The following is a 17,311-nucleotide window of genomic DNA, read 5'->3' as shown; positions in this document are numbered from 1 at the left end:
TGTCGAAGTTTTCGCAATTTTCTTGTCAAGATACATGCACCTTGGTTATAACTTGGTTGTAACTTTTGTTAAGCCTATGCACTGTCGCCGTCGTCAGGCTAGCTACGAAACGTGGCAAAATAGTACGTCACTATCCGAAACTAAAAAATTACCCAAATGACTACAGTCTGAGTGAAGCGAGACTAGACCAATGCAAAATGGCTGTCTGTTGTGGACGCTATCATGTCATAGCCATGATAGCGTGAATGAATGCGGTGGCATGGACCCAAAAACTGTCGAAGTTTTCGCAATTTTCTTGTCAAGATACATGCACCTTGGTTATAACTTGGTTGTAACTTTTGTTAAGCCTATGCACTGTCGCCGTCGTCAGGCTAGCTACGAAACGTGGCAAAATAGTACGTCACTATCCGAGGCATTTCTTTTGCACTGAAGCCACACATAAGGCGCACCGCACGATAAGGCGCACCACCCGATTTTAAGGATTTTGCCCGCGCCTTATGGTCCGAAAAATACGGTAAATACATACTCAGATCACTATAGAAACTCTCCAGGCAGACCACCAAACTCATTACTCCACAAACACCCCCAGACATTAGCTCTACAGAACAAGCCCTCTGAAGAGAAGTAAGAACCACACTGCTATTTGGGACACCATCCAGTTTTAAAAGAACATAAACATAGAATAGGCCTGGCCACAGATTCAAACTACCTTAGATGCAACTATAACTTAGAAGACAAGAGCATCTCATTCTATAGTGCCCCATGTTAATAGTCCCAAGACAACACAATATTTCTTCCCAAAATAACTAATGGTCATGCCTAGTGGCTGTTTCCATTTACCTGGGAGCCATAGGTCTCCTGCAAAAGAGACCTGGGCCAACAGATGAAATAATTACATTTATATTTTCTAAACACATGTTATTTGTTACCTTTCCTTCCTCTACAAAACTTCTCTTTTATGAAGACATCTTGAAAACCCGTCATCCAGGAGGTGCTAAGATGAGAGGGAGGGTGGAGGGGTGTGGAGTGTATTCAGGGATGGAATGGGTGGGAATGATTTTATGCCTTTTCCTTTTTGGCTACCTCCCTTGTAAGGGGGAAAAAGCCTTGGTATATGTATGTATGTATCTTGAAAACATTTGTTTATCATTTCTGCCTGAGCTGAACCCACCTCAAAAACCTCAATGCTTACGATTAGCTTGGTGACCTCTTCCCTGTGTCAAAGTTTACCATTGATAAACCTGTAAAACAGTTTTGGAAATCCTTACATTTGTCTGCAATATCCCTTTGAAAGTTTCTGTCTTCCTCTCTATGAATTCTTGTATAGTCCATTCTAGCTTGTTTGTAAGATTCCTATATTCTATTGGTTCTTCTTTCATTTTCCCCTAGGTACATCCCTCTATTTTTTTTATCCATCTCACACCTATTATTGAACCAATCTTATTTCTACTTCTTTCCACTAATCTTTGGCATATGTTTGTTCACTCCCATGTTGTAAATAGAAAGAAAGTTTTCTTATTTCCTCATAGTTTCAGTGGTATTCATGAATTTTTTCCCAATCTGCCTCTTTGAATAATTTCTTTAAACCTGAGAAGTCTGCCTTCCTAAAATTGAATCTGCCTTGACTGTGTGATTTATTACTTGGTTCTATTTCCCTATGTGTCTAATGAAATTCAACTGTTACTTTGGTATTTCAAAGAGAGATGTCTGGCTCTTTTGACAAGTCCAACATTATGGGACTATCATCCCCTCTTACTGTAGTCACCCCCTGTATATTTCTTGATATTCAGTTTCATTCCAAGCTCTTATCTTGGGTGAGAGGTGGGGTAGAGGACATAAGCCACCATGAGATCTCATCTATTCAGCCCTTTAGCTCTAATTTTCAGGTGGATTGCTATAGTCTTACCTTCACTCAGATTTGTGTTTTTTCCACCGCTATTTAATTTCTTACAACAACCATCAGCCCACCACCCACTTTATCTTTTCTGTCTCTTCTTAAGATGGTGTATATGGTATTCCTTAGCTGTAGATCATCATTTCTTTGGAGCTTAGTCTCTAGTAAGCACAAAATGTCATGCTCATTTTCACCAGGTAATCATTTATCTCCAATCTGGCCAATAGTGAGCTATCTACATTAACATTGGTTACATTTAGCTTTCTTGTAGTACTTCTTGTGCTATATTGCCCTCCTTTCTTTTTCAAGGCCATTTCTTCACACTAAGAAGTCTCTCTTAAATAAATGTATTTTGTCTTCATTTGATTTTTTCCCATACTTCTTATACAAAATCTTGTGTCTTTGCATGTTCATCTTCAATTGCATCTTTCCTAATCCAAATAGTTTTAAACTTTTCTTTTCCTGCTTACTTCCAAGACTTTTTGATTACCTTCTTTGCCATGGCTAGTAACTTAAAAATTTTCATTGCATGTGAGCCATTCCTCTGATATTGACCTTACCTAAACACATTGTCAGGCTAATTATTTGCATTCAAGTTGTTTACCATAATCATGGATGTAATTTTTATGGCCTCTTGCATTTCATTTTTCTGGTGTATCATATCCTGTAAATAAGAAGTAATGTGGTCTTCCTGCTCAACAGTAATCGTATTACATCTATTTTTTTTTTCATCTACATTGCTGACAAAAGATTATTACCTTTTAATAACCTTCACTACTTCTTTCAACCAAACATGTTCTCTTTTCATTTGCTCCATCTTTTTAAATTTTACTGCACCTTTCTGTTGGCCGGAAAACCAGCCTTCCTGAACATCAACCCCCCCTCCTTATGGAACCATCTTGTTGTGATTGGGGGAGGGGTTGCATGTCCCAAATGACCTGGTGAGTGAGGCTAGAGTGGGCTTTGGCCCCTGCTCCACCCTAATTAGGGAAAGAGGGTTACTCATGCTAGCAAGGTTGCTAATGAGGGACCAGGCTAAAAGGTTCCCAATGCTAGTCTACCTGAATGGCCCAACAGTGCAGCCCATCAGAGGGACCACCATATGAGGTGGTCCTGTGCTCGCTGGTTGGGTGTCGGGGCTGGGATGAGTTGTGGAGGGAAGTCTTAGCTTTGCTGCTGACAAATGTTCATATCAAGAGGAAGTACTTTGTAACATGAGTGGCCCCCATGGAGATGAGGTATCCTGTCCACAGTGGCCAGTGCTCACTCCCTTCATAATCCCAGTAGGCGGTTACCCTTGGCCCATGGAGCCAAATCAATTATCTCATAGTCTATGGAGACACACAAAACCCCTGAGAGGCAGTCAACCCTTGGGATCACCCCAACTGGTCATAATGGAAGAAAAACACATGAGTAGATTGGAGGTCAGGATTCCCCATCACTGTGTCCCAAGTTGAAAGACCCCATGGGTCACATATTGAGTCTTGTCTTGATACAGTCAAAATATCAGATATCTGTCCATCACTGCCATCTCATGTGATCCACTCAGCTTTCAAGCCTTTCAGAAAAGTCCTCCATATCCTTCTGAAATATGATAGTGACTGTCAGATCGATGCTATATGACTACCAAAACTGTATATGAGGTAATAAATTCACCAATGGTACACCATCAACGCCATTTGGAATCCTGTGGAAATAACTTTGCTTGCCATAAGAGCGAATCTTATAATGTGCCCTTTTCCATCTCTAAATTAAATATAGTTCTGTCACAATGCAGTGATTCATCACCAGGCCTTGATGACATCCCATATGCCTTTCTACGTCACATGTCAGATAAGATGTATTCCTTCTTATTAGACCTCTTCAACTTTATATGGAACACCGGAGACTTCCTTTACTCTTGGGGTGTTGCTGTAATCATCCTAATCTTAAAACTTGGAAAAGAGCATCAGTTGGCAACCAATTATCACCCAATATCCTTAATCTCTTGCATCTGTAAACTGTTGAAAAAGATAATAAATATCAGGCTTATTTGGTACTTGGAGAGGCAATTACCTTTCACCTGTTCAATATGGATTTCAAAAAATGCGATCCACAATTGATGTTCTTCTGTCCCTAGAATCCTCTTTTTGTAAAGCATTCACAAAAAGCATATGATTGCCTAGTGCCATGGTATTCCTAAAAACCTATTCGAGTATAGCCTTCACATTTTTATTCAACATTTGTTATCTCATCTTTTCTTACAAGTGCAAATTGGGAGTGCTCTGTCTGAAGCTTGTTTACATGAAGATGGTATACTACAGAAGTATACTTAGTGTGACATATTTCGTTGTGGCCATAAACAGTGTCATTGGTGTACTTCCAGAAGGAGTTCATGGTAGCCTAGACATGGATGACTTATCAGTCTCCTTCTCTGTGGCACAAATGGTATTAATTGAGAGGAAACTCCAATCAGCAAATTAATTGGATCTGAGTGGGCTACAATTCAAGGATTTAATTTCTCTACTTCAAAGACTGTGGCTGTATACTTTTGCCACTTCTGTGGTGTTCATCCTGATTCAGACTTATATCTATATGAAAGAAGAATCTCTTGTGGGGAGGAAACCAACTTCCAAGGATTAATATTTAATAGCCACCTGTTTTGGGTACTCCCCTTTGCTATATTAAGGCTACCTGTGTGAAACCAATGTCACTCCTTAGAAGTTTAGTCCATACCTCTTGGGGCATTGACAGACAGATCCTCCTCTTATTACACTGAACAATTATCCTCTCAAAGATGGAGCACAGCTGTGAAATCTACTCTACTACTGAAGCTCGACTTCTTGTGTTGAACCCAGTACACCATGCTGGTGTTTGCTTAGCAACAGGAACATTCCTCTCATCCCCAATACCAAGCATGCTGGTGGATGCAAGTGTCTTCCCATGGGACTTATGTCACTAGTCCTTACTGTTAAGATGCTGGTATAGAGTTCAGTGTTTTTGTTTTTGTTTTTTTGAGTCAGTTTCTTGTAAGTCAGTGTCCCAAGACTCAAGCTCACAGTTATATACATCTCCTAAGGTTCCCTAAACCTTTCAGGTTCAGGGTAGCATCTGCCATGATGACATTAAATGTACTCTCCATCTCTGAATGTCCATATTGATAAACTAGAGTTGATTACTGACAATTCCCCAATGTTACTGTCTGCAGCCCTGATATTGCTAAGAAAATATTACCAGAATACAAGTACCATACACTATTCCTAGAACACTGTTTCACACAATCTGATTCCACCCTAGTATTTGCAGATGGCTCAAATTCTGATACTGGGGTCACATATGGTGTTATATTCCCTTCATTTGATCAAGGTGGTAGCCTCTCCAGTGTAGCCTTGGTTTTTACGACAACTATCTGCTATTATCTTAGGTTTAAGAATCATCTTTACCCTTCCTGTTTCATCTTTTGCAGTTTTTAGTGACTCTTGTCCTTCTTCCCTTGATCCTCTTGTTTTATCAATTTTTGAATGGCTCTACCTACTCCAACGTAGAGGCTACAACATTTGATTTTGTTGGGTCCCAGCACGTGTGGGGATTCCAGGGAATGAGAATGTTGATAAACTGGTTAAAGGGGCAGCAGCTCAGATTGCCCTTTCCAACCCCATCCCATACTATGACATGCACTCCACTATATGGGATACAGTTCTTTCCAGTCGGCAGAACAAGTGGAGACTTTGGTTGCCACTCTTAAGATAGGTGAGATAACCCCCCTAGCTTTTCATCCATGGACATATGAACACATGCAAGGATACTGCTCAGAGATTGATTTGACCCATCTATGAATGGCCACACATAGATACCTCATTTCCTGGGAAACTGCCATTATGCAGACTGCTTAGTCCCCCTAACAACATGACATTTGCTGGTAGAGTGTTCCAGTCTGATGTACCAGTGAGGGCAATACCTTTTCTGTTGTCACAATAAGGATGGAGCATTCTCCATCACACAGATACTAGGATAGAAGACTCTTACCCCAAGACACAAGGTATGCATGTTTGTGGAGAATGCTATCCTTTCAAAAAAATTATTGTTCCACTTCTGTTTTTTTCTTTCTTTTATTCAATCATATTGACTACCCCTATTCCCTAAATTTCATGATCATTTTTTAGATACCTTTTTATTTTACCACACCAAAATTTTTATTCCAAACATAAATTTCAGTTTCATGTATGCCACCTTTAGAAATTTTGTAAGTGGTGCCATATGACCTAAATGTTGTGGCACCATAAAACATAAATCAACCAATCAATCCTGAACATTAACAGTTCATTTACCTTTTACTAATTTGATTTTATTCTAGCTTCACTTACTTCTATGGTGTTACAAAAATTAATTGTTTCCTGAGGGGACGGAGAGGGGTCGCCAATTTAATGAAGCGGCCTTGCTGTGGATGTGCTGTGTCTTATGACACTGCTTCTGACCCAGGGCAATGGGCAAGATGCAGGGATGACCCATCATCCAGGAAGTGCCAAGATAAGAGGGAGGGAAAAGGGTGGATGGGAGTGGAGCATGTTGGGGATGGAATGGGTTGGAGGAGTTTTTATACCTTTGTTGTTTGGTTACCTCCCTTGTAGGGGGGAAGGAGCCTTTGGTATATGTATGTATGTCAAAGTTTCATTTTCTACTTTAAGTTGGTCAGTTCTATTCTCTGAGCCAGATTTGTTACATTTTTCTTTTCAAGCAATTGTTCTATATCAATTTCAACTCATGAGAGGAAAGTAAATTCCTGAACAATTTTAACTTGGTTATAAATCCACTTACCCCCATTGTTAAGACCTTGTGACTTTTGGATGCCATCCCTTTTATTTTGACCTTAGTTTCATCCTGGTCAATTTTTTAATGAGATTACATATATTATTATCTTGATTTTTAAAATCAGCCATTTTTAAAAAAAATTCCAAACAATACATTAGTAATGTAGACAAAAAGCAATGTTTACGATATACTGTACTTAATTTGTTTCATACAAAAAGGCTCACTAGTTTCCTTCTCAAAGTTGGGACCACCAGTTTTATGCTTTAGCAATGATCTTGAGTGCTGTTGCACCCCTCTGTATACCCAATGGTTGATATTTACATCAGAGGCATTTAAAAATGCTAAGATTTGAATAATCAATTGCCATGTTGACCCCATGAAATCTTACACATTTTATGTATCTGCAGTGAATGTATGTATCTGTAAATTGAGTATAATTGCATTCATGTGTCATAGAGCTCCCTCAGGTTTTCTTTTTTCATCATATGTTCTTGCTATTAAGTCTGAATCAGTGAATAATTTAATTTACTTTTTTGATTGTTTTGCTTTATATCTTATGGATGCAATTTAAAAGATATGTCGTAGGATAAAGTTGCACTATGTAAGTAATAACCCCATCTCCTCTAGGCATGTGGCCAGTCCTCAGTATATTTATTAGAGTAAACATTCCTTTAGAAATTATGACAGTCAACAGAAATGAAACCTTCAAGAAGCCAAATGACCAGTGTCATCCTTTTGGCATTATCCATGCATTTCTGATTCTTTGGTCTTCCATTTTAATAGTCAACATTTTTTATCATAACTTCTTTTTATGCTGGCAGGCTGTGAGGAAACAAGATACTTGATAGTATATAATTTTACTTTGAATTAGTGGATGCCAGCATTGATTTGTCATTAGTCAAATGTTAATTAATATTTTACTTTAGTACAGTATCTGTATTCATAAGTTTTATCTATTATGTTTTTTGGCCTTCCATTCACAGAATGGCCTTATATACAAACCTCCTCGCAAATATGTTAAGAAAGTTTTGGTAAGCTACACAACATGAAGTGAAATGCATGATAATTATTTCTTTCATGCACACATCTTAATCTTGGTGCTCAGCTTCCTTACTCCTAGCCAGATCAGACCTTTTAGGCCATTGTTGATATTCTAAAGCTAATTAGTGCTGATCCTTGCCTCCTTTTGCTTTTTTCCAAATGCCTCAGAAATGCATGGACTGTCATGAAGAACAGGACTTGGTTCATGGCCATTATATAGTCTTAGTTTTATACAAATATAGAAGAAGATATATTTGTTTAATTTGATACATAGTAATAGATTTTATTTTAACTTAGACATATTTGCATGACTTGAACTGATCTGATAGATTGTATTGGGCAAATTCTGATGGATCAGTGCCATGTATCTATTGATTTTTTCCCTCAGGAGTATTAATGATTATAAAAGAATGTATATAAATAACATTCATATGAAAGGAAAAGCAAAAATTTCCTGTTATACACATTTCCTGTCATGTTGGGATGATATAAAACTCTTTTTCAGGTTGGTGTGACTGATGAGCTGTACAACTTTATGCACGACTTGTGGTTGCAGAGTGCCCCCATTGGTGAACTCTTCTAAAAGAAATCACTATGTAGTTTCACCTTATACTGCATTACATGTGTTGATAATGCTATAATTAAATTAGAAAGAACTATTACTGGATATATTAATGAAGAAATGATTTTTTATATGCATATGTTTTTATTTTCTCTCCTCTCTTTTCTTTCTTTTATCATGGACCATTTTGTAGTTTATCATTCCTAGTTAATAAATTAGTTCTGTTGTAGTCTTTGCTGATACTTATAGTAAGAATGACATATTTTGCATTTGTCATGGTGAAAGTGAATGGTTTCTGGTGAGAATGACTTGTATTTAGGCTGTATTGCACACCCATTTCTCCATTTAATGGACAAAGGGGGCATCAGTCTCACATATATAATAAATCTAATATATTTATTGTAATTTAATATCAAACTTACCAAGGAATGTGAAGATGGGTTCTTGATATATTAATTGCATGTATAGTAGGGGAGAAGGGACTAAGAAATTTGTCAATTACCTCTGAATCTGTTTAATGGGGTTCTGTCAAATTTAAAGTTGAGTCTTGTAAGTTATGAACATGAATGTGATAAAAAGATGCACAATTAATATAATCTTAGTTGGAAATTAATGAAAAATAATGAAAATATAGTTTATATAAGTGGGCTACATGAAAGTAGCCCACTTATATATATATGGAAGAGACAAAAGTTGTCAAAATGAAGCTAAATTTTAATTTAATTTTTCTTTCAGGTAAATAGATCAGTTATGCAATCTTAAATGTGTTGTCATGACTAAATATTTTATTATATTCATATTACTGTTTTCATTATTTTGTAAGATAAATTGTAACTAATTAATTTTCATTATTGTGGTACAAGTTTTACATTGAATTTTCAGTATATTACTGTCTGTTGGTACTGTATTATTGGTAGTTTCTAAGTTACTAGGATCAATTATATTTTACAAAGTGGCATTTTTGTTAGCACTGGTTACAGTAATAAAGTTATTGATATAGAAATATGTATATGACAATTTTTCAACTATAGTAATTATTGTGATATTTCTAGTTACAATTGCCATTATCATTGTAGTTTATATGCATACACACATAATATATATATATATATATATATATATATATATATATATATATATATATATATATATATATATATATATATATATATATATTGTGCTATGCTTCTGAAGAAGCATAGAGCAAAACCAGTCAGGAATAAACATATATATCTATATATATATATATAATCATATATATATATATATATATATATTAACATATATATATCCATATATATATATATATATGTATATATATATATATATATATATATACATATGTATATATATATACATATATGTATATATATATATGTATAAAAATATACATATATATATATATATATATGTATATATATATATATATATATATATATATATATATATATATATATGTATATATATATATATACCGTATTTTTCGGACTATAGCCCGCACCGTTATATGACCCGCACCCCCTTACACCTTAGTGAAAATCCACACAAGACCCGCACCGCTGTATGACCCGCAGTCATATGGCGTGCGCGGCAGTGTAGATCCGACGATGTATACTACCCATGCATGGGTGGCCACAGGTACAGCTCACGGCGGTTGTTGTTACGGCCGGCCGTTGACGTGGTGATCAAAGTAATTTCAAAGCTGAGGCTTTTTCTAGATTTTCTGTTTCATCAATGCTTATGTGATTTATATAAAAAAAAGATATATGTTTTCCGATATTAGCAGGTTTCTTGGTGATATCTTGCTTTTCAGGATTCATCACAATTTGGTTTCTGAAGCTGCCACTAGATGTAGTGGTAGCTTCGATGAAAGAGGGGTGATCTCTAAAGTGTGCAACTGATCTTACGATGCCTTTGGGATGGGTCGAAGACGCGGCATTGCGATTCATGATCATGATACTAGTATTCCTCCAGTCCTATTTATTTCTGATTGTGATGAAGATGAAGAATAACCAACAAATTACATTTCAATATATTTTATTGCACTTATATATATATATATATATTACAAAGAACCTTAATAAATTTGTGTAAATAATGCCATAAAACCCTGTTTGGTTGTTTACCGGTAATTAATCAATTGGTTTATAAATGCCATACAAACACTGGTAATTAATTTTTAAACCAAACAATTTCCAATGGTTAGTTTTCAATAGAATAGAACAATAATAGAGCACATTACTGAACTGTTATGAACAGAGTCAATGGAGCACATCGTTATTAGAATAAAACACAGTCAGTCATCACAGACGACAGTCAATGTTTATGAAGGCGTATCATCGCTCACGAAGCCATCGAATTCCTCATCCTCTGTATCGTCATGGAAGAGGTTGTGGTATAAATCGGCCAATTCTGATGCAGTGACCTCATCCTTTTCCATTTCGATTTCGGATTCGTCCGATTCCTTTTCCGAGTCGTAGCATGCATCGAACATTGCAGGATGGCACATTTCTGATTTACGGAAACCGTTCTGAATAGTCGATTCTTTAATTTTCTTCCATGCTTGAACGACCCACATGTAATGCACAAATTTAGCATAAAATTAAGGAATCAGGTACAGTTTGTAATTTGTAATTGCGAAAATGGCCGCCATTTGTTTTTGTTTGATCGCGACACACGATGTTGGTGTTGGTACCGGTCACTTGTATTGTGTTCATGCTGTTTAGTTAAGCCTGTTTTATTTGTGATAATGCCTTTACTAATAACAAGAGCATGTAAAGCGGGTAAGACAAATCCTACCTTCTCTTTGTCGTTTGTCTCGATAGTACGCGCTGTATTATGACTTTAATCAACTTTCATACGACGAATCCGGTCGGTCCCCCCGCAAATCCCAGATACGAGAGGGCACCCAGCTAAACTAATCGTTCATTTTTTTATTTTTTATTATTGACTGCGTAAGAGGGCAATTTCTAACCAGAATCCACAGATGACCCGCACCTTTATATCACCCGCACCCCCGAATTTTGGCCCCTTTCTGAGGCAAAAAGCCGCGGGTCATACACCGAAAAATACGGTATATGTGTGTGTGTGTGTGTGTATATATATGTATATATATATACATATGTATATATATACATATATATATATACATATATATACACACACACATATATATACACGTGTATATATATATATATATATATATATATATATATATATATATATACATATGTATAAATATATATATATATATATATATATAATATACATATATATATATATATATGTATATATATGCATATATATATATGTATATAAACATATGTATATATATGTGTGTGTGTGTAAAAGAAGGGAACAGGTTTTCAGGTTTTCAGTAAAGCACATAGAGTTAAAAAAGACATGATTGTGGTAATTATTCAGTTCTTCCCTTATATTCTTAATTTTCGTGATTAAAATTTTGCCATTAACCGAGTGAACAGAAACAAGGTTTCTATATTCTTCCATTTCATTTCCTTTAATAGTAGAGCTCAACTTTTTGTCTTGAGGAAGACATTTTCACGAGTAAACTGCAATAACAAAAAGGACACATATACAACAACGATTACAATTGTACAAAAATAAATTATACATGAACAATTCTTGTAAAATATGAGAAAGATACATTGCAATTACACACAGCAATGAGTAAGTTATATATGAATAATTCTGGTAATATGTGGGAAAGGTACCATACAAGAGAGTGCTAAGAATGTGGGTGCTTACATCTAGAGGTAGGTGTGGAAAATTACAAGCTTGAAATATATGTCACATATATGTATGGGTCAGACGGTCGGACCTCTGAGGGGCCAACAATGTGACCTCAAAAATTATGGAAGGGGTGGAAAAGGGAGTGGTCACTGGAGGGGGAAGGGGGGAAGAGCCGTAGGAATAGGGGGAGGGGGAGGAAGATGAAGAGAATATGGAGGTGGATGGGGAGAAGGGGGAGGGAGAAAGGAGGGTGTAAGATGAGTAAAGGCAGCAATGACTGCAACAGCTCTGTAGGGAAGAGGCCAAACGCAGAGTATGGGAGTCCAATATATTTTACGTTTCGCCCAGCAGGGCTTCTTCAGAAATAACATCGATGAAAAACATTTTACTCCTTATATAGCCCGAGCCTTGCGGGGAGAAACAAACATTAAAATGGTGTACTTACAATTTGCGCAAATTGCTTGTTACTTGTAATTAAAATTGCCAATGGTTTGTTAATTGTAAAAAATCCACTATTCTGATTTATATTTTCTATGAGGGATATAAACGCCGATTCTAAACATCTACGTTTCATTGTATCGTTTTCATATTTTATAATCTTGGAATTATTCCAATCAGCATTGTGGCCGGTATCGAATCTATGTTTAACAATGGCATTATTCATATTGTATGTTTTCATATCATATTTATGTTCTAATACTCTCTTATCAATACCATTGGTGAAAGTTTCCGTGGTATTGATAAGAGAGTATTAGAACATAAATATGATATGAAAACATACAATATGAATAATGCCATTGTTAAACATAGATTCGATACCGGCCACAATGCTGATTGGAATAATTCCAAGATTATAAAATATGAAAACGATACAATGAAACGTAGATGTTTAGAATCGGCGTTTATATCCCTCATAGAAAATATAAATCAGAATAGTGGATTTTTTACAATTAACAAACCATTGGCAATTTTAATTACAAGTAACAAGCAATTTGCGCAAATTGTAAGTACACCATTTTAATGTTTGTTTCTCCCCGCAAGGCTCGGGCTATATAAGGAGTAAAATGTTTTTCATCGATGTTATTTCTGAAGAAGCCCTGCTGGGCGAAACGTAAAATATATTGGACTCCCATACTCTGCGTTTGGCCTCTTCCCTACAGGAGGGTGTAAGTTGGGATTCCTAGGCCATGAGGAAAACATATTAGATTGGATATTAATTATGACCCAGGGCAGTGGACAAGGTGCAGGGAAGACCCGTCATTCAGGAGGTGCTAAGATAAGAGGGAGGGTGGAGGGGTGTGGAGTGTATTCAGGGATGGAATGGGTGGGAATGATTTTATTGCCTTTTTCTTTTTGGCTACCCCCCTTGTAAGGGGAAAAAGCCTTGGTATGTGTATGTATGTATTAATTAATGGAGCTTTGTCTCTAATATTGAATGCTTCAAGTAATTGTAGTTTCCTAAAGTCATCACTGGTTCCAATAATTTTGGTAGAATTAACCAAATCCTCCCTGCTAAGTTTGATATTGTGAAAAAGTCTGTGATATTGTTTGATAGCTTGAAGCCAGCATCACAAATTCTCTAATAAGAGCACAGAAGGGGTGCTAACAAAAATGTCGTCCAAGAAATTTCTGGCCTAACTTTCACCATAGAAATGAATAGTAACAGTCTACTCCCCTTCCTGGATGTGCTGGTCAACTCTTCATCTGAAAACTTTGTTACTAGTATGTATAGGAAACCCACCAACTTTGATAAATTCATGAATGTTATTGGAGAGTTCACTAAGAACTATAAGAAAGGTGTCATAAGAACCTATGTAAAAAGAACTATCTCGGTGTATTTACCTAGTTGTATCTTATGGGAAGGGGAGCTACGCTTGTGGTGTCCCGCCTTTGTATCTTGCAGTGTCTAGTTTGTTCTTTAATTCGTGTAGGGTTTTCACACACTATTGTTTCATCCAGCTTGTTCCAAGTGTCCACCACTCTGTGTGGAAAACTGTTTTCCTTCAGATCTCTTCTATAACTATCCTTTTGAGTTTCTTTCCATGTCCTCTTGTGTTTCTCTTGTCCTAATTTAGTAATTCCTCTTTATCAAGTATTTCTGTGCCTTTTGTGATTTTATAGATGGTCAGTAGGTCGCCTCTCTTCTTTGTTCCAAAATTGGTAACTTCAGTTTAGCCAGTCTCTCTTCATATGACAAGTTTGAAAGTGCTGGGGCCATTTTTGTGGCTGCTCTCTGGATTCTTTCAATTTTCTTTTTATTCTTTTTGGTACTGGGTGACCATAATGTCAAAGCATACTCCAGTCTGGGCCTTACTAATGAGACTAATATATTTTTTTTAATAATTTCTTCATCTAAATAGGTAAATGCCACTTTTATTGATCTTAGCAAGTTATAGGATTCTCCAACAATTTTGTTCATTTGTTTATCAGGGGACAAGTCATTTGAGATAATTACTCCCAGGTCTTTTTCAGATCCCACTTTCTTTACCTCCTTACATCCAATTGTATATTGTCCTGATATTCTTTTTTACCTTTACTGATCTCCATTATGCTACATTTCTTAGTGCCCACTTCCCATTTCTGACTCCATTTCCAAACTGTGTTCAGGTCTCTCTAGTGATTCACAGTCCATTTCGGTTTTCACTTTCCTCAACAATTTAGCATTATCTGCAAAGAAGCTCATGTAACATTCCACATCATCATCCTTGTCATTCACATAAATAGTGAACATTATTGGAGCCAATACAGATCCTTGCAGGACTCCACTAATCACCTCCTTCCAACCTGAATACTTTTCTCTGAATACTACTATCATTTTTCTACCATGCAGGAAGTCCTCCATCCAGTTTAGTAGGTTGCCTTATATCCCTCCTATATTTTTAAAATTTTTAAATAATTTTTGTGTGTTACTTTGTCAAAGACTTTTTGTAAGTCTAGGAAAGTACAATCAACCCATCCTTCCCTTTCTTGTATTATATCTATTGGTCTTGAGTAAAAACATATTAAATTTGTGGTACATAATCTTCCCTGTCTGAATCCAAATTGTCTCTGGTTTATTTTATTGTTTTCTTCTAAGTGTTTTCCTCATGGCATGCACAATGAGCCACAACACCTCGGATAAATGCTCACAAACAATGGATACTCCAACACTGACTTTGATTCCAGTACCAACAGGATGCTAGAAACACACTTCACAAACAATGCACTATAAAACCATAACTACATCAATATAACTGAAATACCTTCACTAATGATTACAAAAAAGATGAAAAAGTAATTAAAGTCATTATCCAAAGAAATTGCCATCCTACTAGTGAGAACAACAAAGTCCATGTTCTCATTTACTACAAAAATACCAGAACTTCTCAAATTATAACTAACAACTTATCTAGATGATAAGACATTACATCTAGAACCAATGTAGTATACCAATATATTTGTTCTTCGGAGGATTGTAAGCCTCATAATCATACTTTCATCAGTTATATTAGATGTAAGGTCAGCCATCACTTATCATTACAACTATAGGAGGGAGCTTTCAAACAACATCACAGACTTTTTCACAATGTCAAACTTAGCAGGGAGGATTTGGTTAATTCTATCAAAATTATTGGAACCAGTGATGACCTTAGGAAACTACAATTGCTTGAAGCATATCATGTTAGAGACAAAGCTCCGGTCATTAATATCCAATCTAATATGACATTTAGCATACCAATGTTTTCCTCATGGTCTAGGAATCCTAACGTTACCCCTCCTCCTCCTTCCTTCCTCCTCCTCCCCCTTCTCCCCCTCCTCCCCATCCACCTCCGCCTCCTCTTCCTCCTTTTCCCCCTTCCCTTCTTCCTATGGCTTTTCCCCCCTCCCCACTCCAGTGACCACTCCCTCTTCCACCCCTCCCCTGATTTCTGAGGTCACATACCTTTCCTACATATTACCAGAATTGTTCTTATATAACTTATTCATTGCTGTGTGTAATTTGATTTTATCTTTCCCTTATTTTACCACAAACATGAAAATAAAGAATACGAGGAAAAAATTTAATAACTACCACAATGCTGTTGTCTTCAACTCTATGTGCATATATATATATATAAATACATACATACATATACCAAAGGCATTCTTCCCCTTACACAGGAGGTAGCCAAAAAAACAAAGGCATGGAATCCACTCCCACACATTCCATCCCCTACATACTCCACTCCCCTCTACCCTCTTCCGTCCCTCTTATAGATATATATATATATATATATATATATGTATATATGTATATATATATATATATATGTATATATGTATATATATATATATATGTGTGTGTGTGTGTACAACACTGAATGGGTTCCAGTGACTAGAGATACATTTTTATCAACCACAGTGCACTTTAATTCTAAGCCATCAACATTGAAAGAACCATGGAGGCACATGCAGAAATTGAAACGTGATATGCCTGAGGACTCAAACCAACGGCCAGTATGTGACCAGTGCTTGTAGTGACTTAGACTACTACACCATCAAGAGAGATATCTCTCTTGATGGTGTAGTGGTCTAAGTCACTACAAGCACTGGTCACATGCTGGCCGTTGGTTCGAGTCCTCAGGTGCACCACATTTCAATTTCTGCATGTGCCTCCACGGTTCTTCCGATGTTGATGGCTTAGAATTAAAGTGCACTGTGGTTGATAATATATATATATATATATATATATATATATATATATATGTATGTATATGTGTGTACAACACTGAATGGGTCCCAGTGAACCAATATACATTTTTATCAACCACAACACACTTTAATTCTAAACCACCAACATTGGGACATCTTTGGAGGCCAACATGCAGAAATTGAAGCGTGGTACGGCCAAGGACTTGAGCCAGGGCTAGCACATGACAAGTGTTGTTAGGTTAGGTTAGTCACTACAGCACTTGTCACATGCTAACCCTGGTTTGAGTCTTTGGCTGTACCACATTTCAATTTCTGCATGTTGGCCTCCACGGATCTTCTGATGTTGATGACTTAGAATTAAAGTGTGTTATGGTTGACAATATATATATATATATATATATATATATATATATATATATTTATATATATATATGAGGGGTGTATATTCAGGGTGTCCTAGGTGTGTGCTACACACATTCAGCCAGAGAGAGAAATGTATGATAATTATAAATAAAGTCAGCAGTAAGTGGGACACAATATTTTTCATATTTTTTTGCCCTGATATGATATTTTGCAATATAGGTGTTCTGTGGAATCACTGCAGG

The 17,311-nt window shown here is 36.4% G+C and overlaps 1 protein-coding gene across 1 annotated transcript in view; it reads left to right on the top strand.

Annotated features, from left to right (window-relative positions):
- Naprt (nicotinate phosphoribosyltransferase) overlaps positions 1-9,391 on the top strand; it is a 149,531-nt gene extending 140,140 nt beyond the window's left edge. Inside the window, exon 13 of the mRNA XM_076205359.1 lies at positions 8,229-9,391. Coding sequence (XP_076061474.1) covers positions 8,229-8,306 — 78 coding nt within the window. The 3' untranslated portion in view covers positions 8,307-9,391. The remainder of the gene's footprint in view (positions 1-8,228) is intronic.
- The last annotated feature ends 7,920 nt before the right edge of the window (positions 9,392-17,311 follow it).

The sequence above is a fragment of the Oratosquilla oratoria genome, chromosome 2, assembly GCF_046742065.1.
Source record: "Oratosquilla oratoria isolate Oo_2021 chromosome 2, ASM4674206v1, whole genome shotgun sequence".
In the NCBI taxonomy this organism is placed as follows: domain Eukaryota; kingdom Metazoa; phylum Arthropoda; class Malacostraca; order Stomatopoda; family Squillidae; genus Oratosquilla; species Oratosquilla oratoria.
This window is presented reverse-complemented; position numbering and strand designations above follow the sequence as displayed.